At 39.6% G+C, this 24,557-nt stretch overlaps 2 protein-coding genes and 6 non-coding genes across 8 annotated transcripts; 1 reads left to right on the top strand and 7 right to left on the bottom strand.

Annotated features, from left to right (window-relative positions):
- The first annotated feature begins 871 nt into the window (after positions 1-871).
- LOC110057696 (tryptophan 2,3-dioxygenase-like) lies at positions 872-15,074 on the top strand. Its single transcript, XM_020764283.2, has 16 exons — positions 872-1,020; positions 1,100-1,166; positions 6,276-6,369; positions 7,959-8,032; positions 8,516-8,581; positions 8,992-9,053; positions 9,497-9,572; positions 9,942-9,976; positions 10,295-10,370; positions 10,789-10,896; positions 11,705-11,761; positions 12,057-12,111; positions 12,707-12,764; positions 13,213-13,292; positions 13,558-13,648; positions 13,753-15,074. Exons 1-16 carry the CDS (start codon positions 995-997, stop codon positions 14,015-14,017), a joined length of 1,290 nt encoding a protein of 429 aa, XP_020619942.1. The 5' UTR covers positions 872-994; the 3' UTR covers positions 14,018-15,074.
- LOC110057694 (uncharacterized) lies at positions 2,448-4,510 on the bottom strand. Its single transcript, XM_089273340.1, has 2 exons — positions 3,820-4,510; positions 2,448-3,744 (listed from the first exon to the last, which is right to left on the bottom strand). The coding sequence occupies exons 1-2, from the start codon at positions 4,372-4,374 to the stop codon at positions 3,070-3,072; spliced, it is 1,230 nt and encodes a 409-aa protein (XP_089129466.1). The 5' UTR covers positions 4,375-4,510; the 3' UTR covers positions 2,448-3,069.
- A 1,145-nt stretch (positions 15,075-16,219) lies between the features above and the next one.
- LOC149103972 (U5 spliceosomal RNA) lies at positions 16,220-16,341 on the bottom strand. Its single transcript, XR_016202245.1, has one exon. It is a non-coding gene; the product is annotated as a U5 spliceosomal RNA (small nuclear RNA).
- Positions 16,342-20,200: 3,859 nt separating this feature from the next.
- On the bottom strand, positions 20,201-20,322 carry LOC149103971 (U5 spliceosomal RNA). The gene has a single exon (XR_016202251.1). It is a non-coding gene; the product is annotated as a U5 spliceosomal RNA (small nuclear RNA).
- An 818-nt stretch (positions 20,323-21,140) lies between these two features.
- Positions 21,141-21,262, bottom strand: LOC149103970 (U5 spliceosomal RNA). Its single transcript, XR_016202246.1, has one exon. It is a non-coding gene; the product is annotated as a U5 spliceosomal RNA (small nuclear RNA).
- A 509-nt stretch (positions 21,263-21,771) lies between these two features.
- On the bottom strand, positions 21,772-21,893 carry LOC149103969 (U5 spliceosomal RNA). Its single transcript, XR_016202249.1, has one exon. It is a non-coding gene; the product is annotated as a U5 spliceosomal RNA (small nuclear RNA).
- A 1,231-nt stretch (positions 21,894-23,124) lies between these two features.
- LOC149103968 (U5 spliceosomal RNA) lies at positions 23,125-23,246 on the bottom strand. Its single transcript, XR_016202252.1, has one exon. It is a non-coding gene; the product is annotated as a U5 spliceosomal RNA (small nuclear RNA).
- Positions 23,247-24,326: 1,080 nt separating this feature from the next.
- On the bottom strand, positions 24,327-24,448 carry LOC149103967 (U5 spliceosomal RNA). Its single transcript, XR_016202248.1, has one exon. It is a non-coding gene; the product is annotated as a U5 spliceosomal RNA (small nuclear RNA).
- Positions 24,449-24,557: the final 109 nt, after the last annotated feature.

Genomic DNA, 24,557 nt, shown 5'->3' with positions numbered 1-24,557 from the left:
AAGAGGGACCGTAGTCTACTGTAAAGTGGTTGAAACAAAAGAAACGACTCTCCGTGAAAATTAGCCATACGCAGTTGCTACAAACCAACTAATTTAAACTAGAGCTATAAAGTTATAATTAACACTTGAATGAAAGACTTCTGATAAAGTCTTTCATTCATTCATTCATTCATTCATTCATTCATTCATTCATTCATTCATTCATTCATTCATTCATTCATTCAGATACATCTTCAAATAGCTATCAACTGGTCACGTTGTGAATTCGTTATACACCCATAGATGGTGAAGATACAAGTGAATATATGAAATATACAAAAGATCATATTTTTGTGATCTTCGTAGCCGCAGCGAACAAGCTCCTGGCGAGGACGGAAAAAAATTTCGGCGAGCGAAGCAATCGGAGCGGGGACAGGGGAGTTCCCTCGCTTCGGTCGGGCTCACCGAGAGCCTGTTCGCAGGCTATGATCTGCGGAGAAAGATCTGATGAAGATATGACGGATAATCGCAGTTTTATAGATATACGCAGCTGTGAAATCAAAGCCTGAAAAAATAAAACAAACAAAGGAAAAAAAATAACAGGCTCACAGAGGCATCACAGAGGTCATGGGGTGGAGACAAGCGGCAGCCGCAAATAGGTCTGCGTGCGTAGGCTAGCTGTGTATATAACTGCGATGATCAATCATGTCTTCATATCTTTCTCCGCGGTTCAAAAATATGATCTTTAATTTATTCACTTGTAAAAGAAGGACAATCGAGAAGAAAGTGGGGAAGGAGCTCTTACGTGACATCAGAAATAGGCCCTGTTAGGTTTGTCCGGGGTGTTGATTTGGAGCATATGTCACGCCCCTTGTGACGCCCACGGCTATCAACTCGATGAGGCCCCATCAGCCGTAGTGGAAACGCGGTCACGGCTGTCGCATGTGTGGCGCGCTTTGTAGCAGGTGTAAAACGTTTTTGTCATCCTAACATTTGGACAAATTGCTGCAAAAAAATGAGTTGTCCTTACGCTCACGACAGGTAAGAAGCTTCACTTTGCTTGATGTTTGAACAAGCGTTTATCAGTCTCACACGTCAATGACGTATCTTGTTTCTACAGCGAGGCGAGTGCACCGGTTTCGCGACCTGGCGATGAGAAGCGGATGAACTATGGAGAGTACCTACAGGTTTGAGTTTTGGTTGTGTAAGCAAATTAAACGCTGTAGTGTATGTTTGTTAAGATAACTTTTCTCTCTCCTGGAGTAAGTTTAATTCCCAGTCCATGCTGTTTCTCGCCATTAATGACGTAAAGTCCATAAGCTGTTGCAACAGCATATCTCGAACTTGTTGGGCTGCTCTAGAGTGTCAACTTATAGTTTTTCCTCGATCATTGCGGATGAAATTATTTGTTAGGGGAATGCCTTTTTACTAGATCTCTAGTTGAAGGATGAAGTTCATGGTATCCATAAACAATTAGAGGTTTTGTGATAACAGAGAGTTGAGTTTGTCCAACGTCAACAAAGATATCCAAAATTTGATCTAGCGATCTATCTCAAATTACGCCATGCTTTCGGAATGCAATTTCTTGATCAATGCGTGTTCATTATAGAGTCCTCCCGCTCCTTTGCTACGAATTATTTATGCCTGGACTATGATAACAACGTTGATCAGAGGAGAATGTTAACTCATACGTACATGTTTTGAAAATTGATCTGTGAATATCTAAACGGTTGGATTGAATTAGGAAGTGAACTAAAAATAGATTACTGTTAATTAAGGAACTTATGCTGTGATTCTTCCTTTATGTTCATAATGAGTATTTTAATATAAAGGATTTCTAAAGAAAGACAATTACAGCACTATAGTATTATTCTTACAGGGTTGTAATAAATTGTATAATCTAACATGCTTGATAATAAAAGGTTTCGTAAAGCTCTTTAGAATGAAAATTTGCGATATGAAAAGTGAACGACGTTTCGATGACCCCATGTCATCATTATATTGTCAAGCTCGAAATACATGATAGAATTGAATAAATATGTAGCTCAAAAATACGCTTAAAATCTTTATAATTGTTTTGTCTTTTTCTCGATCATGTGTTAATGTGCTAATGTTGTTATAGTTTGGAAATCATTAATATTGAAAGAGAGTTTTCATGAAATATTAAATGATGATACATACAACATGTAATCAGAGTATTTTGTAAGAGTCTCTTTCTATATTTCCCTGAGAATTTGAAGAACAATTGAATTAGGTGGCCTTTAAAATTGTAGACTTTCACGCATGATTTGAGATTATCAAAAGTTACATATATTTAAGACACTTTGCGAGATCAAAACAGGTGAAGGAGTGGGAAATTTCCCTTGATCTACATACATTTGAGGATACTAATTATTGCATTATGAATGACACAACAGTGTGGCATAGTGCACTCACTTGATTTGGATCCAACGTCCAAAGTCTGATAATTGGCAAAGTTGTAAAACTTTAATTATCATGCTACCAGTTGTCACAACTTGAGGAAATTTGATATCAGCTGGAAGGGCAAAAACTATGCCCACAAAATTTAATCATTTAATATTTTAAGGGAACTTAATATGAGCTTTATAACGATGATTGTCTGTAAAGTACTGTTTACTTTTATGTTTGCTCACAAGGGAACTTCTGCCTTCTAACATTGATCTGGAAATGTTTACTTAGTCATGGTCACATGCATACATATTAAATGCTCTAAGTATTTTTTTATCGTTGTGACAGTACCCACAGAGATGCTGTGTCTGTCGAGTCTCATGGGTGTCTGCTTAAGGAGATTAAAGTAAAACTTGTATTAAGTGGACCTCATATTAGGCTGACACCAGCCTTTGCAAGACCCAAGTGTTTTTAACAATATTTTCTGTTGAACTAAACCTTATTAAGCAGACACTGCTATTGAGCAGGCCTAAGCAAGGGTCCTCACTGTGCATTTCAAGAACATGTGAATAAACCAATTTCGATATATTAAAATTCAGCCTAAAACAATAGACCTCAGTATGAGGCTCTGGGGAATAACTACAGAGTTTGTGGGGTTTATTACTTGGCATGAGTTTTATACTATTTAAATGTATCTTTAGTCTTGGTTGGCCAGTGTAACTTGTGATCCAAGACAGCTGGTGCTGGCGAGAGACTATCAAGTCGGTTCTTTAGATTCAGAAAATCATTGCAGTCAATGTTGCTGAAAGACTTGCAGTCTAACAAGGGCAAAGTAGCAGGCGTGGTCTCATTCTTGTCAGTTTTTGATTCTTCAGCCAGGATTTTTCTGTGGTCTCCAAAAATCTCAATCTTGCGTGATACTTCCCTTGCCTTAGAGTACTTTCTTTGTAGCTGTGAAGACATTAATGACAGGTTTTGGCTTTTAACCTGTGCCACACTACGTTCATTCCGAAGCTCTCGAGCTCTCTTTATGATGCTAAATTTACTTTCGGTATCTAGAGTAGGTAAAGAATGGTCATTTTGTTTTTTCCTTTCTTTGTTAAAAGTGAGTTTTTCTTGAATTGGAGGCAAAAATGCTTTTCTCTCTCCGTGGTTTTCTGACAATCGATTCATGGAATGGTTGTTGTTGTTAGTTATTTCTGCTTGGTTCAGGGAAGGTTCATTGTTGTTGTTATTTGTGTTCTCTGCAACTTCTTGAGTAAATGTCTTGTAAATGTCATCCAAATTATTGCAATGAGTGATTGTTGTGTTGTTTGTAAACTTTTTGTTGTTCTCTGGAACTTCTTGAGCAAATATCTCGTAAATATCATCCAAATTATCGTAATGAGTGATTGTTGTGTTGTTTGTAAACTTTTTGTTGTTCTCTGGAACTTCTTGAGCAAATGTCTCGTAAATATCATCCAAATTATCACGATGAGTGATTGTCGTGTCGTTTATAAACTCTCTGTTGATCTTTGCATTGTCCTCAAGTGAAGTGACTAGGGATTTTTTTCTCTGTTTGTTATTTTTTCTGTTGTTTCCTCTTTGATGTGAAGCTTTGATTTCTGAATCATCCTCATTCTTTGTTGACAGATTTGACAATTTATTCAGCTCACCCTCAGCCCTTATCTTGCAGACAGTTTCATGACATTTTTTAATTCCTCTTCTCTCAGCAAACTCATAAACACTGCCAGCATCTTGCATGAGCTCATCGCCAGCCCTTAGTATACTCATCACATTTCTCAATGTCTGTTGCACTTCAACATTTTGCATCAGTTCAACATGATTTAATCTTCGAAGCCATTTGCTACGATAGTCTGACTTTGGGAGCTTGTGTCCTTGTGTGACTGTTCCTAATCTGGATGCCCATGATCGTACAAGATAGTTTGGGTCTTTACCACCATTAATATGTTGATGCAGCCCTGAATTTTGTTGACTGTCTCTCATCTCAGTAATGACTTTTAGCACTCTATTATTAAACTTAATAAGTCTCTGGTGTTGACCTGGGTATGGTTAACTACCTATACATTCTGTACTTGAGTGCTATTTTCACAGAAAGGTGAAAAAGCCTTGTACTATACAAGTTATTGAAATATTGTTAAATATATATAGAACTTGTGATTCTAATTAAACAAGTTTACTTTTCTCAAACTTTCCAAGCTTAAGGTTTCTCCTGTGTGTAATACAGTATTACTGTTTGTGACGTTTACAACCAGCTTTTAAATGATGCTTGATTCTTTCTCAGTAACTGCTTGCCATAAAGTGACATAACTGCCAAGTTATATACTGTACAAATAGTCAAGATTCTGTTTTCCCAAATGATCAGCTTTCAAGAGAAAACTGAAAAGTTTGCTCACCTTTCTGAAGACACATGGTAATTGATTTGTAATTTATCGTCAACAAAGCCAGAGGGCCTTAGAAACCTTTATGAATATATATTCAACTTTTGATTAAATGTTGACAAAGTATTAACTCTCAGGGGAAATAAGCAAGCTTATAATGAATGCCAGCAACCATATTAATTTGTGAGGGGGATTAGCGCTTTTGTTTCTTTGTCTTTATGCTGCTGTTCAATATGAGGGTCTGATATTGATTTGCTTCTGAGTTAGAGTGTCTTGTTGGTTAAGCATTTAAACAGTATAAAAATTCAAGATCTTAATATTATTTAGGAGTTCTTTTAGTTATTTTAAGACTTATGTGAGGCAAGGTTTTCAAATCTAAAGTAGGATCAGAAAGAAGTTATTTTAAGACTTATTTGAGGCAAGGTTTTCAAATCTAAAGTAGGATCAGAAAGAAGTTAATGGGCACTTTGTTTGAGTTGTTTTGTTTACTATTGGAGCTTGAATTTGCGTGTCATTGTTTTTGCATGGAAAGTATTTACATTAATCATTACTGACAGTACAACTGATTGAGCTGGGTAATAAAAATGTTATTATTTGTACAAAACAAGTGTTATTGATCAGAAACGAATAATTAATGTTGCTCAAGACTGATGCATTGTAGTCCAGTTCCTGTACTTAAAATTGGAGCTAGGAATTATTAACTTTCAAAAGCAATTTGTTTATGTAGTTCTTATTATAATAACCTTGGAATCTTCAGAGCATTGCAAATGGCTGCAAAAAAATGCAATCGGGTTGGATTAAAGCTTTAAAGAAGATCTTTAGAAAAGATAAAAAAATATATTATGGAAATAAGACATCTGTGGTTAACATTACATTTATTAAAATGACACACCCATAATAAGTGTGATGTCCAAAAAGAGTGCCAAATTACCTGTACATGTACTAGAATTGGGAACCTTTATCATTTATTGATGATGTGCAATCCTTGTGCAAGTAACATTATGTAGTCTGAAGAAAAATGCTGTAACCCAGTGTACCTGGGGATCTGATTGTAACCACTTAAAGAATTGAAGGGGTGCGTGGAAAAAGACCCTAGCTAAGTGACATCACTGATAGGCCGCAAGATTCTCCTTGCAATTACTTTTCACTTCCTTCAATCTATGATTCAATATGAGATCAAGGGTCAGGTAGGGCTTTTTTCCACAGACCCCTTTTGCAGCATTGAATTTCTTAAAAAATGCTTAAAATCAGTCTTTAATTTGGCAATTACTTGGAAGAGAACACAAAATGACAGCGGGCAGTTATCAACTGAAATTAAAGTGTTGGATGTTCTGGTTGTGTTCTCGCTATATCTTCATTAACAAAATGAGGTATCATGTGGGTCAAGCCATCCTTCAGTGTCATTTCGACTGCTAGAATGAAGCAAAATCAATTGTGTTTTCTGGTGTTTTCAGGAACGTCTAAACACAAGCATTTTACATGTATTTGCCTCTTTGTTTCCTTTAGCTGAGCACACTACTTGACTGCCAGAAACCAGCTAGCACCACGTATGGCGAGGCAACCGTCCATGATGAGCTTCTGTTCATTGTCACACACCAAGGTATACTATGTATTCAAACATTTTGGGAAGTTTCCCTCCATGAGGCCCTTTGGCGTGTTGCAAAATTAAAGTAGCTAGTTGCCAGCAAAATTCATCATCTATTCTGTGATATCTTCTCAGGCCTTCAAATTTAAACTTTATTTTATTTTTGACATCCTTTTTAACAATAAAGATTAGCGAAAAAACTGAGCAACGACGTTTTGGTGTCATCCTGGCACCATTTTCAAGTTAAAAAATATTTGTGCGAAAAGTAAACTAATTTATACCAATGGTAGAGGTGCGAAATTGAATAAATTAAGATTAAGATAGCTGTTCAATGTTCATGTTCATTCCAATGAGGTGTCAAACACTGGTAATGAGTTCAGTGTCTGTTCAAAGCCTAAACAAATACTTTTGCGCGAATGGAGTCTGACTGTGTGTTAAGGCTCGGTTTCTTCTTGCGAATCCACAACATTTCGTGGATCAAGCAATCGAACTTTCCCTGACATTTCTTTAGGATCTTAAAGTTGTTAGTCAGGTCACCAACTGTATCAACTCGGTGTTCATTTTGACGGTGTTTTCCGATGGCGGTAAATCGGTGTTCCTCAATGCACTTGTAAAGATGACGGCTAGTGTAACCGACGTATTCTGCATCACACAGATCACATATATAGTTATAAACAACGCACTGTTGATTGATCAAAGGTGGTTTTGGCTCTTGTACTTTGAGATCATCGTCAATTTTACGGCTTCTGAACACCGGCTGTAGTTTGTGATCAAGTTTATTACTCAAGTCCGAGAGATGTTTCTTTACTATGTCCGCTGATTTCTGGTCTTTAAAAGGCAGGACAATGCGGTAGATATTCTCTGTTGGAGGCGTCGATCTTGTGTCTGGTGACATCACTGAATTAACGAAACGGGTGATGGTGGAGTTCACAAGAGAATCTGAGTACTTGAGGTTAGAAAAGATCAGTTTAAGGCGTTCGCATTCTGTTGAGAATAGTTCCCATGTTGAGGACAAGCGGTAAGCACGGTTTAACATGGTTTTAACTAAAGATCTTATTTATCGCCATCGGAAAACACCTTCAAAATGAACACCGAGTTGATACAGTTGGTGACCTGACTAACAACTTTAAGATCCTAAAGAAATGTCAGGGAAAGTTCGATTGCTTGATCCACGAAATGTTGTGGATTCGCAAGAAGAAACCGAGCCTTAACACACAGTCAGACTCCATTCGCGCAAAAGTATTTGTTTAGGCTTTGAACAGACACTGAACTCATTACCAGTGTTTGACACCTCATTGGAATGAACATGAACATTGAACAGCTATCTTAATCTTAATTTATTCAATTTCGCACCTCTACCATTGGTATAAATTAGTTTACTTTTCGCACAAATATTTTTTAACTTGAAAATGGTGCCAGGATGACACCGAAACGTCGTTGCTCAGTTTTTTCGCTAATCTTTATTGTCAACTGTATTTCCAAATTTAATCTTATAAGAATTTGACATCCTTTTTGAATAGATAATTATGCAGTTGACATAAGTTTGATGCCAAGATTTGTTCTAAAGACTTACAAGTTATATTTATCTAAATCTATTCCTTTAGCCTATGAATTGTGGTTCAAACAGATTATCCATGAGCTGGACTCCATCAGAGATATCTTTACCCTTGAGGAACTGGTGAGCTACACCTGTAATTACATTTTAATTTTATGAGGTTTCTGGAGGTATTGATCTTTGCAATTTTTTAAGAGGTGGTGCAGGGTAAAGGTCAAGTTTTATTATTTTTTTTTTAACTTCTCTCCCTGAGACCTACTTTTAGATTTGCTCATTTTAGACTGAAACCTTGTCTTGCATGTGCAGGTTTGCACACAGACCTCTTAATCTGGAGGCCCATGTAGCGTAAAACAGTGAACTGTGAAGTCTTTTGGACCATTAAAAACCTATTAGGCCAGAGAAAAAATACATAACTGTTAATCTACTTGCTGGAATGGAAGGACTGCTGCATACCAGCACTTTTTTACCTGACTTTTGTTATCCTCTTGAGTTTATACACTTAAGTACACAAAATTACTCTTATAAAACATCTATGGCAGACATTGAATCGTTTAAATGCCTGTTTATCAGAAGCAATTAACTGTGGACAATTGTTTTGGTTTAAAGGGTATGGATGAAAGAAAGATGCTTGTTTTAATCTCAAGGCTGGGCCGCATTGTGCAGATTCAAAAAGTGTGTGATCTTATTTGTTTTGTATTCTTGCTAACAGTTTTTCAATTTAACTTTTGTTTTGGGGTTGTAAAAATGGCATACGTTTGCTATGCTTCATAAGTTTATGTTCCAGGTTTTTTTTTATGACCCCTGGAAAAAAAAAATGCGAAACGAAACTGCCAGTAGTCACTTTATCCTAAGATTATCAGGTGACTTGACTGACTAGAAAATGGTTGATCTGATTGGTTAAGCAGCCCGTTGTGGGGTGGGACTGTTAATCAAAGAAGTCACTCATTTCTGCATGATCTGTGTTTCTTGACAATCTGTAAAGGAGCACTAGCTGCTCCTAATCTAATGAATGTAACACGTGTGATTGACTTTGTAAAGTTGTGAAAATTCACTGATGTTTATCCTTTTTTGAAATTCTGTAGCTGTTGAGGGATCAGATCATGATTTTGGAGACCATGACTCCACTGGACTTTATGGAATTCAGGTCAGTGACTCTCATGTATACAGCATACAGTGTTGCACGGTCAAAGTTACTCTATAGGGCTTGTTTTTGTTACGCTAAAAACTGGAAAACTGAAAATTTGACAACCTGCCTGTCAAAATAATGTACGGTTGCCATGGTAACCCAGGATCCTTGAACAATGATGCAGCTGAATCCTATCCTATTTCGAACTCTCAGAGGAAACGAAAAGTAGTTCGAGATAGCGGAGAAGGCTCTGAGTTTCAAATAACAGAAGCTCGATTACGAATTATTTCTAACTCGTACCGATTTGTTCCTAGATAACTAATGGGGAAAAACACCATATTTTAAGAGTTCAAAGTTGGTGTTGGGCATAAAACTCCCTGGCCAGTGTGGATAGGGTTAAAGATCACATGGAGAATCGAACTAACATTTTCATTGTGTGTTGTCCTTCTTCTTGTCTGTAGAGATTACTTGGCCCCTGCCTCTGGATTTCAGAGCCTTCAGTTCAGGCTGATTGAGAATAAATTAGGCATCAATAAGGTATGAGGGACAAGTTGAAATACCTTTCCTCTCAAGTCTTGTTTATAATTATCAATTCATTCATTGTAAACGATGAACTTGAAAAATTTAGGCTAAACTTTTCAAGATACGCAAACCGTGACCTAGCTCGTTTAACTACAATTGGACTTACATGTAGAGAAACGAGGTGAGGGGGGCAGTTTTCTTTTACAAGTGACACGGTAATAAATCTGTTTAGTACCGAGAAGAGAACTTGTGAATGGGCCTTAGTTCTTTCAACCTTAAAGAGTAATATGCACTTAATTACAAGTACCCTTATTGACAACAAAAATATTATATACAGATATGATTAAAAGACCAATAATTTACGTTCTCTTATTTCTATGACAGAGTCACAGAATACGTTACAATTATCAGGATTACAGGTTAGAGTGAATAGCATGTTGTGTAAACTCGCTGGATTGTTATTTATTTATTTTTTTAAATTATATACCATGTAAAATGTAATTGCTTGGTTTATGTTATAACGCAACACCTCTAGGCAAGTGCAAAGTGGTCACCATGTTCCAAATCATTCTCAGGGTGTTCCCATTCTGAATTTCATTCGTCTTTGACTGGAAAATCCAAAAGCATGAATCGTTAAAGAATTAGTCGATGTATGTTGTGGCACTATACTTCGCGGATTTTTTGGTGTCATTACGTTTTTCTTTTTGGGTGATATTTTGTCTTTTTCAATTTTCCAGCAAAGCATTTGACTCCCAAGACGGAAAGCAACTGGAAGAATCAGAAAGCACACCCTCACTACTAGAACAAGTTCAGGTTTGTATTTTTTATAGATCACATTAATGAACTATCACTGACGCGAAGTTCTTAATTCTGACCATCTGGAATGGAGCAATAAGAACACTTTCCTTTAGTGACCGCTACTCAATATGAGCAACGGAACTCACCTTACAGTTTCGGTTGCTCTATAGGTCTGGAATATACTATGAGGTTTCACGGGGCACTATTACCTTGGTAAATGATCCTTTCACCACGGGAAACTGCGTTTAGTGAGTTTGACTGACATTTCCAAAGGTAAATTTCCGGTGGCAAATATCCATGGATACGTCAAAAAGATCACACGAAGAGACATTTCTATGTTGTCCCTCGACATATGAAGAATCAGCTTGACTAACTTCCACAGCAGTAGAATAATGGTTCACAATCTGCAAACCTTGTGCTTGTTTTTGTTTAGAATTGGTTGGAGAGAACCCCTGGTCTGGAGGAGAATGGGTTTGATTTTTGGAGAAAATACAAGAAGAGCGTTCAAACCATGCTTAAAACACAGAAGGCCGAGGCCGAGGTATGATGTTTGTTTAGCTCTTCTGATTGGTTCCTTACACGAAAAATGTGTGAATAGGTTTATCACTAGATGTGAGTTAGTTTAGAGTTCAAGATGTTTCACAGGTTCGTGTAGCAAGAAGCCTTAACACCATCACGACCAATGACGTCACTGAACAGTACTCGACGCAGGCTTCGTACTTCTCGATCTGGCTAAGAGTACCTGTGTTCTACGAAATTTTCGTTGCACGAGACGTTTTCCAGACGTTTTTCAGTGCATGAGAGCTCTCTAAAGGCTGGTTTTCACCAGCGACGGAGTCGGAGTCATAAGAGCTTATAACCTAGTGAAAATCGAAAATCAGAGTCGTAAGCGGAGTCGCAAGCTCGACGGAATCGGAGTCGGAAGAATCAGAACGCTTCCATTTCTTCCGATTCCGTTTACGACTCCGTCGTTTATGATCCAGTGAAAACTTCATTGTGGGAGTCGGAAGCAGAAACGGAAGAACCAACCAATCATGAGGCCCGGAAACGAACACTGTGATTGGTTTATTCTTCCGCTTCTGCTACCGACTCCGACAATCCAGTTTTCACTGAATCATACGCGACGGAGTCGTAGGCGGATGCGGTGTTCTGCTTCCCACTCCGTCAGTTTGATTTTCACTAGATCGTATCACTCTACGCTTCTGATTACGACTCCGACTATGACTCCGTCGCTTGTGAAAACCAGCCTTAAGTTTGTTCTTCATTGTCGTGCTTGCTGTGGTCTTACAGTATTAGTTTGGATGATTAATAATACTAAAGGTGAATCGTTATTTTGTACCATTTTGCAGGCTGTAGAAGATGAAGAAGTTAGGGCTGCGTTGTTAAAGGAAGTAAAAAAACAAGAGGTACGTTTATTGAAAGACTGCTTCTCCTGAGAAGACCGTTTACTCTTACATACAAAATGCAAGTGCACTGATGGCCCCTTTCTGGTGAACTTTACCCTTCGAATGGATGAGCCTCTAAGCGCTCCCGACCAGAAGCAATGAGAAGCGGCTGTACTCGCAAACTAGTTAAACGTTACTTTTGCTTTTATTTCCAGGTTATTAGCGATGCAGTTTTTCAATGTCTTCCCTTCTTGTTGACTCTTACTCTAACTCAGTCAGTCATTTGTACTTGATTCTCCTTTGTTTTTGTTAACAGGACCATTTTGAATCAATCTTCAGTGAAGAAAGGCACAACCAACTTGTTGTTCGAGGTAACACTCTAGCTGCTAAAGTTATGCACAAACTTAAGGGCAGATTGGGTCTTTGTTTCCATATTTTTGTAACAACAGAAGATACTCTACAAGTGCTTATGCAACTTGAAAAGCAAATCAACCTTGCAGTAATCTGAACCTAATTTCCCCTCAGTACCAGAGCAAGTCAAGGCTTGTAAGTTGTAACACCTAATCATTCATGGCATGCAAATAAAGAAAGATCGGCGATAAATCTCAAGTAGTTTACGACCCACGTACGGAGGCTATATCTAGGCAACATCCTAGATGGACGTAGTGGCTGCCATCTTTGTAACTCATAATTTTAATTTCTCTTATAGCACTTTTCTGTATATTATTTTTAGATAGTTCTAGTTAGGTGTCCCCTATTAGCAGTGGGGATTCTCCACTGCTAGATGTAATTGACACGATAACAAAGTCATTATTATTATTATTATTATTATTATTATTATTATTATTATTATTATTATTATTGTTATGCTGTTTTAGTCGATAACGAAATTCTCCCAAATAACATAAAGTGAAAGGAAAGGGTCGTGTAAGTTAGTGAAGAATTGAGTCTTCTGTTCTGTTATAGGCGAAAGAAGGTTCTCTCACAAAGCCATGCAAGGAGCACTGATGATTTACTTTTATCGGTGAGAATATTTTATTTGTTATATATCTTACACTAAACTACCTTGGTTCCGTTTTATGTAACAGCCGTACATGGCAAATAGCGCTTGACGTTTGCGCAAGACCAGGGTATGAAATTCAGTATTCAGTAAAATTTTATTGGATTGAGGTCGATGGATGTACTGGGTTGCCACTGACAGACTTTCCAACTTTACCTTTAGCGACAGGAGCAAGAATCTGCTAGCACGTTTGTCAATTTTCTGGCGGAGAAACGGCAAGAACGAAATTTTCCCTGAAAGTGGTAGTCCAGATACATTAATCCAGGGATTACTTAAATTTCCGGACAATCTTTTACAAACCATTCGGATAATATTTCGGCGTTATGTAACAAATCGTTTGCTTTATGAAGTGTCCCAAAATTGTGTACTTTTTTTCCAGTGGCCTAACTTTGCATCCTTGTTACTTCTGCAGTGACGAGCCTCGATTTAACCAACCGTTCCAGATTCTTCAACTATTGATGGATATTGACTCGCATTTGATCAAGTGGCGATGTAAGTTTACATGATTTTGCTTGAATCGTTAGTGCAAACGTTTTACTTGCAAAGGCCAAAATTCTTTACCGCAGTGGTTCAATGGTTCTAACTGTCGGAGATAGCTAAGCTAGTTTAAGAAGGTTCTTACCTTCAACTGTAGCTGCTGGACGTGTACTTTGTCACGAAAAGGTATAAAAGTCACCCGACTTGAAAGCAGTCGACATATGTACGCACAGTGGACCTATTGTTGGCATTTTAGTAAGCCGCTGTTGTTGCTTTGCAGACAATCATTTGATGATGGTGCAGCGAATGATTGGCAGTAAAATGGGCACTGGCGGCACGTCTGGGTACCAGTACCTTAGGTCCACGGTCAGGTTAGTCTGCAAACATTTTGCTTCATAGCAATGAATCAAAACTCAGAGCATTTTTCTCTACCCTCCGCCCTTTTCTTATCAGAGTTTTGCCATTAAATTCCTAGCGATCGTTACAAGGTATTTGTGGACCTGTTTAACTTGTCTAACTTCCTGATACCACGTGACCGAATCCCACCACTCAGCTCGTCCATGAAGGTGCGCTTGCGCACTGCTCTGGTGGATGGCCGTCTGTACGACAGTGACAGTGCTCACTTCAGCGACAGCAGTGAGGAAGATCAGGTGTCATTGCTCACCTCCTTGGTTAAAAACGCCGGCATAACAGCCACACCAACTGTCGACACCGACAAAGGCGAAGAAACCAGCAACTAGTTTATAATAAACGATTTTCAGTAACAAGATAAAAATGATAGTGACAAAGTCAAAAAAAAAGTAGCATAGTTAAGAGATAAAATTATAATGTATGTAGTTGGTAAATCAACTCTAAGAAATTAGAAATGTTTTTCAGAGATCCATAAATATACTTGTCGACATGTCCTCGATAATTTTGTTTTTTTTTTCAACAGTTTACCGTTTTTCTCTTTAACGAAATCCTTCATTTTAAAGGACAATTTTGACTAGATTAGTTCATTTCGTCAGTAATGTAAATAGAATTTGTTTTATAAGCTTGGTCGATATTATTTTCCTACGGCTTTTTTACGACTGTTGCATCATCGAATTTAATTTGTATCGTGTGTTGTTTTTTTTCTTGCAATGTTTTTTTTTCACTATTTGTTAAATGCTAGAATAGTTTGTAAAACGACTGAAGCGACTTTTAAGTAATTTTCTCAAGGGCTTTCGCTTTTATACGCAAAGGCCGGGTTGTTTCAGAGCGGATTCACACTAACCACGATTAGAAGACTTCAAATTAAGAGTTTGAGATTAGTGACAACTGAGGGAACAACCAAAACAAAACAAAAATCAGAGAACCTATAGTGAGAGTTTCCCAATTTTATTGCCATCAAAATCAACGCTAATCGTGGACTAACTTTATCGTTCTTTAATCAACCGGGCCCAGTAGAGTAAAGATACATTGTATCGTGTCTACCCATACATCCCTTTCTGTTGGCATCCTCAAGGCTGAGCCAATCAAAAGACACGCATTGCCCCACGTGTAGCTTTATAAACACGTGACTTTCTGCGTTTCTAAGGAAAGGTACGATTGGCCAAGCATTAGGTAACACCAACACAGACGCGTTGCCAAAACATTTGGAACCTATTTACAACAATGTTTATATTTAAGAAATATTTTCAATACAGAAGCATTTTGCTGGTAAAACTTGAAGTAACGAATTTTGTGTACTATTTAGATTTAAAAATAACTGTTTGATGTTCAATTGTATTTAATAACAAATAAAGGGCTAAAAGGTCGTTTTTGGCCAAAGTTTAACTGTGGAAGAGTTACTTTACATACTATTTGTTGCCTGGCTAGCGTTACTGAAATTACGTGACCACCCAGGCTATACTCCCAAAATCCGGAGGTCGCGGGTTCAAGTGCTGCCCTGACCACCAAGCTGGAGTTGTTTCTCGGTACGCCCCAGTTCAACTCCTTGGTCATGTTTGTAAATAGCCAACTGGTCTGCCTCCTGCTAGTTGGGATTTTAAAGCCTATTATGGTTATTTGAAATGTTTCTTTCTTTCACTTTAAGCGGCATGCCTGTGAACTAGCTAAGTGTAGCTAAGCGCATTGTCCACTATAAACAACAATTTTGCACAATTTTTGAACTTTTTTGAAGTTCTAAAGTTAACACGGCAGCTTTACAGCAAATATATTTATCACATGAAAACTGGCCAATTTTTCTCCTCTACACGAGCAAATAAGAATTGTCACTTAAAAAGTGTTCGAATAGACGAGGCTTAAAGGTCACCTTACAAACTTTTCCAGGGTCCGCGAACCCTTTTCGTTAGTATCAAGAGACCTCTGGGCGAAATAGAGAGGTGAAGCAGCATTAGACATCAGTCACAAGCGGTTACTAAATCTACGCATGCTCAGAAACCATTATTAAAAGCAAGTGCACAATGAAAGCAGAACCAACCAGGATTTGCACACATTTTTACTTCGTTATTTTATTTTCATGGCGCACCTGTGAACTAGCTGGTGCGTCCTGTAGACTGCTTATCAAGTCTATGGGACGCGCCGTGACCATAGCTAAGTGTGTTGTCCGAGTAAAATAAAATCGGAAATCGTCGGATGCTATTCGACACTGCTCGGCAAGTGACAGTTCATAATAGCTCAAATGTTAATGATAGCTGAGAAATAACTTAACTTCTAACTGGTAAACTCATGCAGACCTTCTAAACAAAGAATCACTTTTGTCATGCTGGTATTCTGCGTGGTGGCTTAATGGAGAGGGAACTAGGCGCCAATAATTCGTACGAATTCCCGTAAAAGCTGCTCAAATATGACCAAAATAACTTAACAGTTTCATGATCAAGCTAAGAGTGCGACTTGCCGTGTGATGAAGCAGTTGCTGAAATGGTGGTAACTTCAAAATTCCCATCAGACTCTAAGTAAACTCATTCTTTTAAGTTAGGTGCCCCGCCAAAAGACGGGGCGACAAAAAATTAGTCTGTAGACTCATTCAAGTTGTTCTCCTCCACGGAAATCTTTAGTAAAAGGCGAAAGATTTATACGTGTTGAAGGAAAACCAGAGCTACGTGACACTGTACAGACCAGGCGCTTCATCTAACGTCGCTCTACAAAACATGTGGGAAAGTCTGTTCTATGATACTTTAAAGCATGCGTACATGATTGCTTGTAACCTTGCAAATTTCGTATTAATTTCCATGTTTAGTTTGCAAATGCTTTCTTTTTCTTGTTCCCTAACAAATGTCCTCACGAAAGCAGAGCAATCTTAGTTTTAATCTCGCCCAGTTTTAGGATAACTGTGTTTGTATACAGGGAGCGCATTGCAGGGAAAGCCGAGTTTTTCTACACGATTTAATTTAGCGGTTCGTCTTTTCAGTCCCAAATTCGATCCACAGTACTTTTTCACGAAACGCGACGACTTGTTGGATTAGGGTCGCGAGCGCATCCGATCGGCATTCACACAGGCCAATACGCTAAATACTAAATCAGACGGCGTCATTTCTTTTATAGTAACGCTTTTCACTGTCGTCTGGTGATTTCAAATGTTTGATTTCAGAGGAGCTAAAGGAAAGTCAATCCTGGAGAGGAAACACATGCCACACCAATTTGTAGAGGTGTGCCACATCAATTTGTAGTGGTATGCAACACCAATTTGTAGCAGTGTGCCACACCAATTTGTAGTGGTGTGCCACACCAATTTGTAGAGGTGTGCCACACCAATTTGTAGAGGTGTGCCACACCAATTTGTAGAGGTGTGCCACACCAATTTGTAGTGGTGCGCCACACCAATTTGTAGTGGTCTGCCACACAAATTTGTAGTGGTGTACCCCAGCAACTTGTGTGCCACTCCAATTTGTAGAGGTTTGCCAAAGCAATTTGTAGTGGTGTGCCACACCAATTTCTAACGGTGTGCCAAAACAATTTGTAGTGGTGTGCCACCGCAATTTGTAGTGGTGTGCCACACCAATTTTTGGGGGCGTGCCACACCAATTTGTAGACGTGTGCGACACCAATTTGTAGTGGTGTGCCACACCAATTTTTAGGGGTATGCCACAGCAATTTGTAGTGGTGTGCCATATTAATTTGTAGTGGTGTCCAACAGCAATTTGTAGAGGTGTGCCAAACCAATTTGTAGTGGTGTGCCACAGCAATTTGTAGTGGTGTGCCAAACCAATTTGTAGCGGTGTGCCACAGCAATTTGTAGTGGTGTGCAATACCAATTTGTCGTGGTGTGCCACAGCAATTTGTGGTGGTGTGCCAAAGCAGTTTGTAGCGGTGTGCAACAGCAATTTGTAGTGGTGTGCCACAGCAATTTGTAGAGGTGTGCTGCCCCATTTTGTCGAGGTGTGCCACACCAATTTGTAGAGGTGTGCCACCCCATTTTGTAGAGATGTGCGACACCAATTTGTAGTGGTGTGCCACACCAATTTTTAGGGGTGTGCCACAGCAATTTGTAGTGGTGTGCCATATTAATTTGTAGTGGTGTCCAACAGCAATTTGTAGAGGTGTGCCAAACCAATTTGTAGTGGTGTGCCACAGCAATTTGTAGTGGTGTGCCAAACCAATTTGTAGCGGTGTGCCACAGCAATTTGTAGTGGTGTGCCACAGCAATTTGTAGTGGTGTGCAATACCAATTTGTCGTGGTGTGCCACAGCAATTTGTAGTGGCGTGCCACAGCAATTTGTGGTGGTGTGCCAAAGCAGTTTGTAGCGGTGTGCAACAGCAATTTTTAGGGGTGTGCCATACCAATTTGTAGAGGTGTGCCACACCAATTTGTAGTGGTGTGCTATACCAATTTGCAGTGGTCTGCCACAGCAATTTGTAGTGGTGTGCCACACCAATTTGTAACGGCGTACCACACTAATTTGTAGTGGTGTGCCACCCCAATTTGTACTGGTGTGCGACTCCATTTTGTAGTGGTGTGCCATACCAATTTGTGGTGGTGTGCCACACCAATTTGTAGTGGTGTGCCACCCCAATTTGTAGAGGTGTGCCACCCCATTTCGTAGAGGTGTGCCACACCAATTTGTAGCGGTGCACCACGGCAATTTGTAGTGCTGTGCCACAGCAATTTGTAGTGGTGTGCCACAGCCATTTGTAGAGGTGTGCCACTCCATTTTGTAGAGGTGTGCCACACCAAATTGTATTGGTGTGCCAGAGATATTTGTAGTGGTGTGCCACAGCAATTTTTAGCGGTGTGCCACAGCAATTTGTAGTGGTGTGCCATAGCAATTTGAAGTGATGTGCCAAAGCAATTTGTCGGGGTGTGCCACACCAATTTGTAGTGGTGTGCTACTCCATTTCGTAAAGGTAGCCCACACCAATTTGTGGTGGTGTGCCACACCAATTTGTAGTGGTGTGCCATCCCGATTTGTAGAGGTGTGCCACTCCATTTTGTAGAGGTGTGCCACACCAAATTGTATTGGTGTGCCAGAGATATTTGTAGTGGTGTGCCACAGCAATTTTTAGTGGTGTGCCACAGCAATTTTTAGTGGTGTGCCACAGCAATTGGTAGTGGTGTGCCACACCAATATTTAGTGGTGTGCCACAGCAATTGGTATTAGTGTGCGACACCAATTTGTGGTTGTGTGGCACACCAATTTGTAGTGGTGTTCCACAGCAATTCGTAGTGGTGTACCACAGCAATTTGTAGTAGTGTGCCACTGTAATTTGTAGTGGTGTGCTATACCAATTGGTAGTTGTGTGCCATACCAATTTGTAGTGGTGTGCCAGAGCAATTTCTAGCGGTGTGCCACAGGAATTTGTAGTGGTGTGCCACACCATATTGTAGCGGTGTGCAACACCAATTTGTAGCGGTGTGCCACATAAATTTGTAGCGGTGTGCCACAGCAATTTGTAGTGGTGTGCCACACCAATTTGTAGCGGTGTGCCACACCAATTTGTAGAGGTGTTCCACAGCAATTTGTAGCGGTGTACCACACCAATTTGTAGCGGTTTGCCACACCAATTTTTAGTGGTGTGCCGCAGTAATTTGTAGTGGTGTGCCACACCAATTTGTAGTGGTGCCACACCAATTCGTAGTGGTGTGCCACACCAATTTTTAGGGGTGTGCCACACCAATTTTTAGGAGTGTGCCACACCAATTTGTAGTGGTGTGCCACATTAATTTGTAGTGGTGTGCCACAGCAATTTGTAGAGGTGTGCCAAACCAATTTGTAGTGGTGTGCTATAGCAATTGGTAGTTGTGTGTCATACTAATTTGTAGTGGTGTGCCACAGCAATTTGTAGTCCTGTGCTACATCAATTTGTAGTGGTGTGGCACACCAGTTTGTAGTGGTGTGTCATACGAATTTGTAGTGGTGTGTCACAGCAATTTGTAAAGGTGTGCCACACCAATTTGTAGTGGTGTGCGACACCAATTTGTAGTGGTGTGCCACAGCAATTTGTAGTGGTGTGCCACACCAATTTATAGTGGTGTGCCACACCAATTTGTAGAGGTGTTCCACAGCAATTTGTCGTGGTGTGCCACACCAATTTGTAGTGGTGTGCCACAGCAATTTTTAGTGGTATGCCACACCAGCTTGTACGGTAATCGGAATACGAATTTGTTTTCCGAAATGGATCAGAATTTGAGGCCTTGGGGAAAGTGAGAGCAATGAACATTTACCGAACGAATGTCTAACGTATTAAGAAGTGAATAAAGTATTCTGCGAGCAGTTTCTTTTCGGGGAAAAAAGAGGGAAAGGAAAAATGGAGAAGAGCCTGCCCGCCCGTTTTGTATTTTCTTCTTCTGTGAAGATAACCTTTGGAAAGCTCTCATGACAAATTACGAATTTGAGTTTACACTGTTGCCATTGACTGTTTCAGTCTGCGAACGTTTATCAATTCTGTCGGATTTCTTCATGAACAGGTGCTATCATGGCAACCACTTAACGGTTGTAAAGTTCTTAACTCTTTAACTCAGGTGCCCCGCCGATAAGCAGGGCGACAAAAAATTAGTCTGTAGACTCATCGTAGTGGTCCTCCTCCACGGAAATCTTTAGTAAAAGGCGAAAGATTTTTGCGTGTTGAAGGAAAACCAGAGCAACAAAACACTGCACAGACCAGGCGCTTTGTGTAACGTCACTCTACGAAACATGTGGGGCAGTCTGTTCTATGACGCGTACTTCAAAGCATGCGCATCTGTAAAACGTACATTATTGTAAGTTACCTTGCAACTTTCGTATTAGTTGCAAGTGCTTTTTTTTGTTCTTGCTTGATAAAAAAATGATCTCACGAGCGACAGAGTAATGATTTTGACAATCTTAGTTTCAATCTTGCCCAGTTTTAGCATAACTGGGTTTGTATGGTGCATTGCAGGCAAAGCCGAGTTTTTCCACACGCTTTAATTTTGTGGTTTACCTTCTAGTCACAAAATTAATTCACAGTACGTATTTTTTTTCCGAAACGCGCTGACTTGTTTGATTGCCGTCGCATCTAATCGGCATTCACACGCGACAATACGCTAAATACTAAATCAGTCAGCCTCATTTCTTTGATCGATAAAATTTTTCTTCAAACTGTCGCCTGGTGAATTGAACTGTTTGTTTATAGCGGAGCTAAAGGAAAGTCAAATGTTTACAATCTCGGAGCGAAAACACTGCGTTAATATAACACACTTTTTAGTGCAATCAAAATCGAATATGTTTTCGTTTCTCAAATGGCCATCATTAACATCTAATGTATTAAGAAGTCAGGAAAGTAGTCTGCGAGCAGGTTTTTCTCGGGGAGAGAAAGAGGTTAAGGAAAAATGAAAGAACAGCCCGCCCGCCCGTTTTGTATTCTCTTCTTTAGTGAAGATAACTCTTTGAAAGCTCTCTAGCAACAGGCCAGTAGTTTTAAGATTCTTACCTCCTTACAGTTAGGTGCCCCGCCAAAATGCAGGGCGACAAAAAATTAGTCTATAGACTCATTCGAGTTGTTCTCCTCCACGGAAATCTTTAGTAAAAGGCGAAAGATTTATTCGTGTTGAAGGAAAACCAGAGCTACATAACACGGTACAGACCAGGCACTTTGTCCAACGTTGCTCAATGAAACATGTGGTACAGTCTGCTCTATGACATTTATTTCAAAGCATGCGCATCGGTAAAGCGGACAGTATTGTAAGTTACATTGCAACTTTCGTATGAAGTTCCATGTTTACTTTGGAAAATGTTTTTTTCATACTCACTAGAAAATGAACTTACGAAATCAGAGGAGTGATTTTGACAATCCTAGTTTAATCTTGTCCAGTTTTGACCGACTTGACAGTCGTTATTCAATAAAACATTTTGGGAAACAAAACGTTTCGTAAGAGCCTGCCCGCTCTTTTTGTATTCTCTTCTTCAGTGAAGATAACTCTTTGAAAGCTCTCATGACAAGCCACAACATTGTGTTCTCACTGTTGCTATTGATTTTTGCAGTTATTACATTTATCAATTCTCTCGGACTTCATCATGTCCGGGTGCTACCACAGCAACAAGCTAGCAGTTTTAGGATTTAAGTCCTTTTAATTAGGAGCCCCGCCTATATGCAGGGCGACGAAAAATTAGTCTATAGACTCATTCGAGTTGTTCTCCTCCACGGAAATCTTTAGTAAAAGGCGAAAGATTTATTCGTGTTGAAGGAAAACCAGAGCAACAAAACACTGCACAGACCAGGCGCTTTGTTTCAAATCGCTCTACGAAACATGTGGGACAATCTTCTCTATAACACTTACTTCAAAGCATGCACATCTGTAAAGCGGACATCATTGTTAGTTACCTTGCAACTTCCTTATTAATTTCCATATTTACTTTGCAAATGCTTTTTCTTTTCTTGCTCGCTAAAAAATGAACTCACGAAAGTAGAGTAGTGATTTTGACAATCTTAGTTTCAATCTCGCCCTGTTTTAGGATATAACTGATTTTTTTTTTATACAGGGAGCACATTGCAGGACCGAAAAAGCTGAGTTTTTCGACTCGCTTTAATTTAGCGGTTCGCCTCTTCAGTCACAAAATTGATTCACAGTATTTTCCCCGAAACGCGCCGTCCTGTTGGATTGGAGTCGCGGGCGCATCCGATCGGCATTCACACGCGCCAATAAGTTAAATACTAAATCAGTCGGCCTCACGTCTTTGATCGATAACTTTTTTCTTCAGTGTCGTCTGGTGATTTGAAATGTTTGTTTTTAACGGAGCTAAAGGAGAGTCAATCCTGGAGGAAACACACACCAATTTAACACACTCAGTAGTGTAATCAGAATGTATGTGCAATGAATATTCACCTAGCGAATATCTAACGTATTAAGAAGTCAGGAAAGTAGCCTGCCAGCAGGTTCTTATTGGGGTAAGAAAGAGGGAAAGGAAAAATGAAAGACGAGCTAGCCTGCCCACCCGTTTTGAATTCTCTTGTCCAGAGAAGATAACTCCTCAAAAAGTACTCATTACAAACCAAAAGATTGTGTTCACAATGTTGCTATTGATTGTTGCAGTCTTACGTTTATCAATTCTGTCGAATTTTTTCATGTACAGATGCTACCATAGCAATTACCCATAGCAGTTGTAAAGTTATCTACTCTTTAGGAGCGACCAGAAACTGCAAGGGACCGCATACGATAAACGCCGAAACACGTGATGTGGTAACGCGTGTTTCGGCGCGCAAGTGAGTTCAAAGTACGGAACTTGATATAGTGAACGGGTCATTTTGCAATTTATGTGCGTTGGCTGTTGGACTGGCGTTACATATCTTCGCTACACAGTGCTGACGAGCCCCAAGAAGGGCGAAACAGCTGTCCACCGTTGCGATCCTACTTTATCGGTTCTTGTCATGTTGGTGTCTCGAAACGTTTTTCACGTAGTATCAGCCTTGCAGTCTATTGTTTGTCTTTAGGAGCCCCGCCAAAAGGCAGGGCGACGAAAAATTGGTCTATAGACTCATTCGAGTTGTTCTCCTCCACGGAAATCTTTAGTAAAAGGCGAAAGATTTATGCGTGTTGAAGGAAAACCAGAGCGCATAACAGTGATCAGACCTGGCGCGTTATCTAACGTCGCTCTACGAGACATATGGGACAGTCTGTTTCGATTAAAGACACCTACTTCAAAGCATGCGCCTCGGTAAAGGGGACATTATTGAAAGTTGCATTGCACTTTTCTATATATAAATATTTTTCCATGTTTTGGTCGAAAATGTATTTTGGCCTGTTTACTAAAAAAATGAACTTATGCACGAAATCAGAGTAGCGACAGATTCTGACAATCCCAGTTTCAACGTTGTCTTGCTAGTTTGGACCGACTTGACTTTCAGTACGTAGGGAAAACATTTTGGGAAACAAACATTTCGTGAACGGATGACTTAGCTTGTATACAGGGACGGCACTGCGGGAAACTTAGCTTTTTTTAATGACACTTTTGTGCGGTTTGCGTTTTTACGGACGAAATCGGGAAACAGTAAATTTCCCGAATCGCGCGGACTTATTGCCACGGCGTCTAGGCCCACCTGATCGGCATTCCGGCACGCGCCAGAACGTTAAACTGATACAGGTTTGGTCAGACTCGATTCTTTTACAGATTTCTATTTTTCAAACCGTCTTTTAGAGATTTAAATTCGTTAGTTTCTAGCGCAGCTTAAGGAAATACTCCGTTAATTTAGCACACTCAGTAGTGTAATCGAAATTTGTTTTGTTTTTATAAATTGAACACAAAATGACCTGGCTGAATGTGAGAACAATGAATATTCAACCATCGAGCATCTAATGTCTTAACAGGCCAAGAAAGGGGGTTGTGAGCAGGCTTTTCGAGAGGAAATAAAATGATCGAAAGGAAAACGGGAAGAAGAGCCCGCCTGCACGCCCGCCTACCCTTCTTTCTTTCCCAGCGAAGAACCTACTCGCAGGCTATCGAAGAAAGTGTATTTATATCCTCATAGTCAGTGCAGCTTTACTCTATGAAAGTTCTTATGACAACTAACAAGATGGCGCACACTGTTGTTGTTAAACGTAGAAGTTTTACGTCTATCGATTCTGTCTGACGTCGTCATATTCAGCTGTTACCATGCAATCGGTGTTTTAACACTGCTTACCTCTTTTCAATTAGGTGCCCCGCCTGAAGGCAGGGCGACAAAAAATTAGTCTATAGACTCATTCGAGTTGTTCTCCTCCACGGAAATCTTTAGTAAAAGGCGAAAGATTTATACGTGCTGAAGGAAAACCAGAGCTACATGATATGAAACAGACAAGGCTTGATATTAAACGTCGCTTTACAAAACATGTGGGACAGTCAATCTTATGACACCTACTTATAAGAATGCGCATCGGTAAAGCAGACC

This window comes from Orbicella faveolata, unplaced genomic scaffold (genome assembly GCF_042242905.1).
Source record: "Orbicella faveolata isolate gen_17 unplaced genomic scaffold, um_ofav_v1 contig_35, whole genome shotgun sequence".
Taxonomy (NCBI): domain Eukaryota; kingdom Metazoa; phylum Cnidaria; class Anthozoa; order Scleractinia; family Merulinidae; genus Orbicella; species Orbicella faveolata.
Note: the sequence above shows the minus strand (reverse complement) of the source record. Positions and strands in the feature narration are given on the sequence as shown.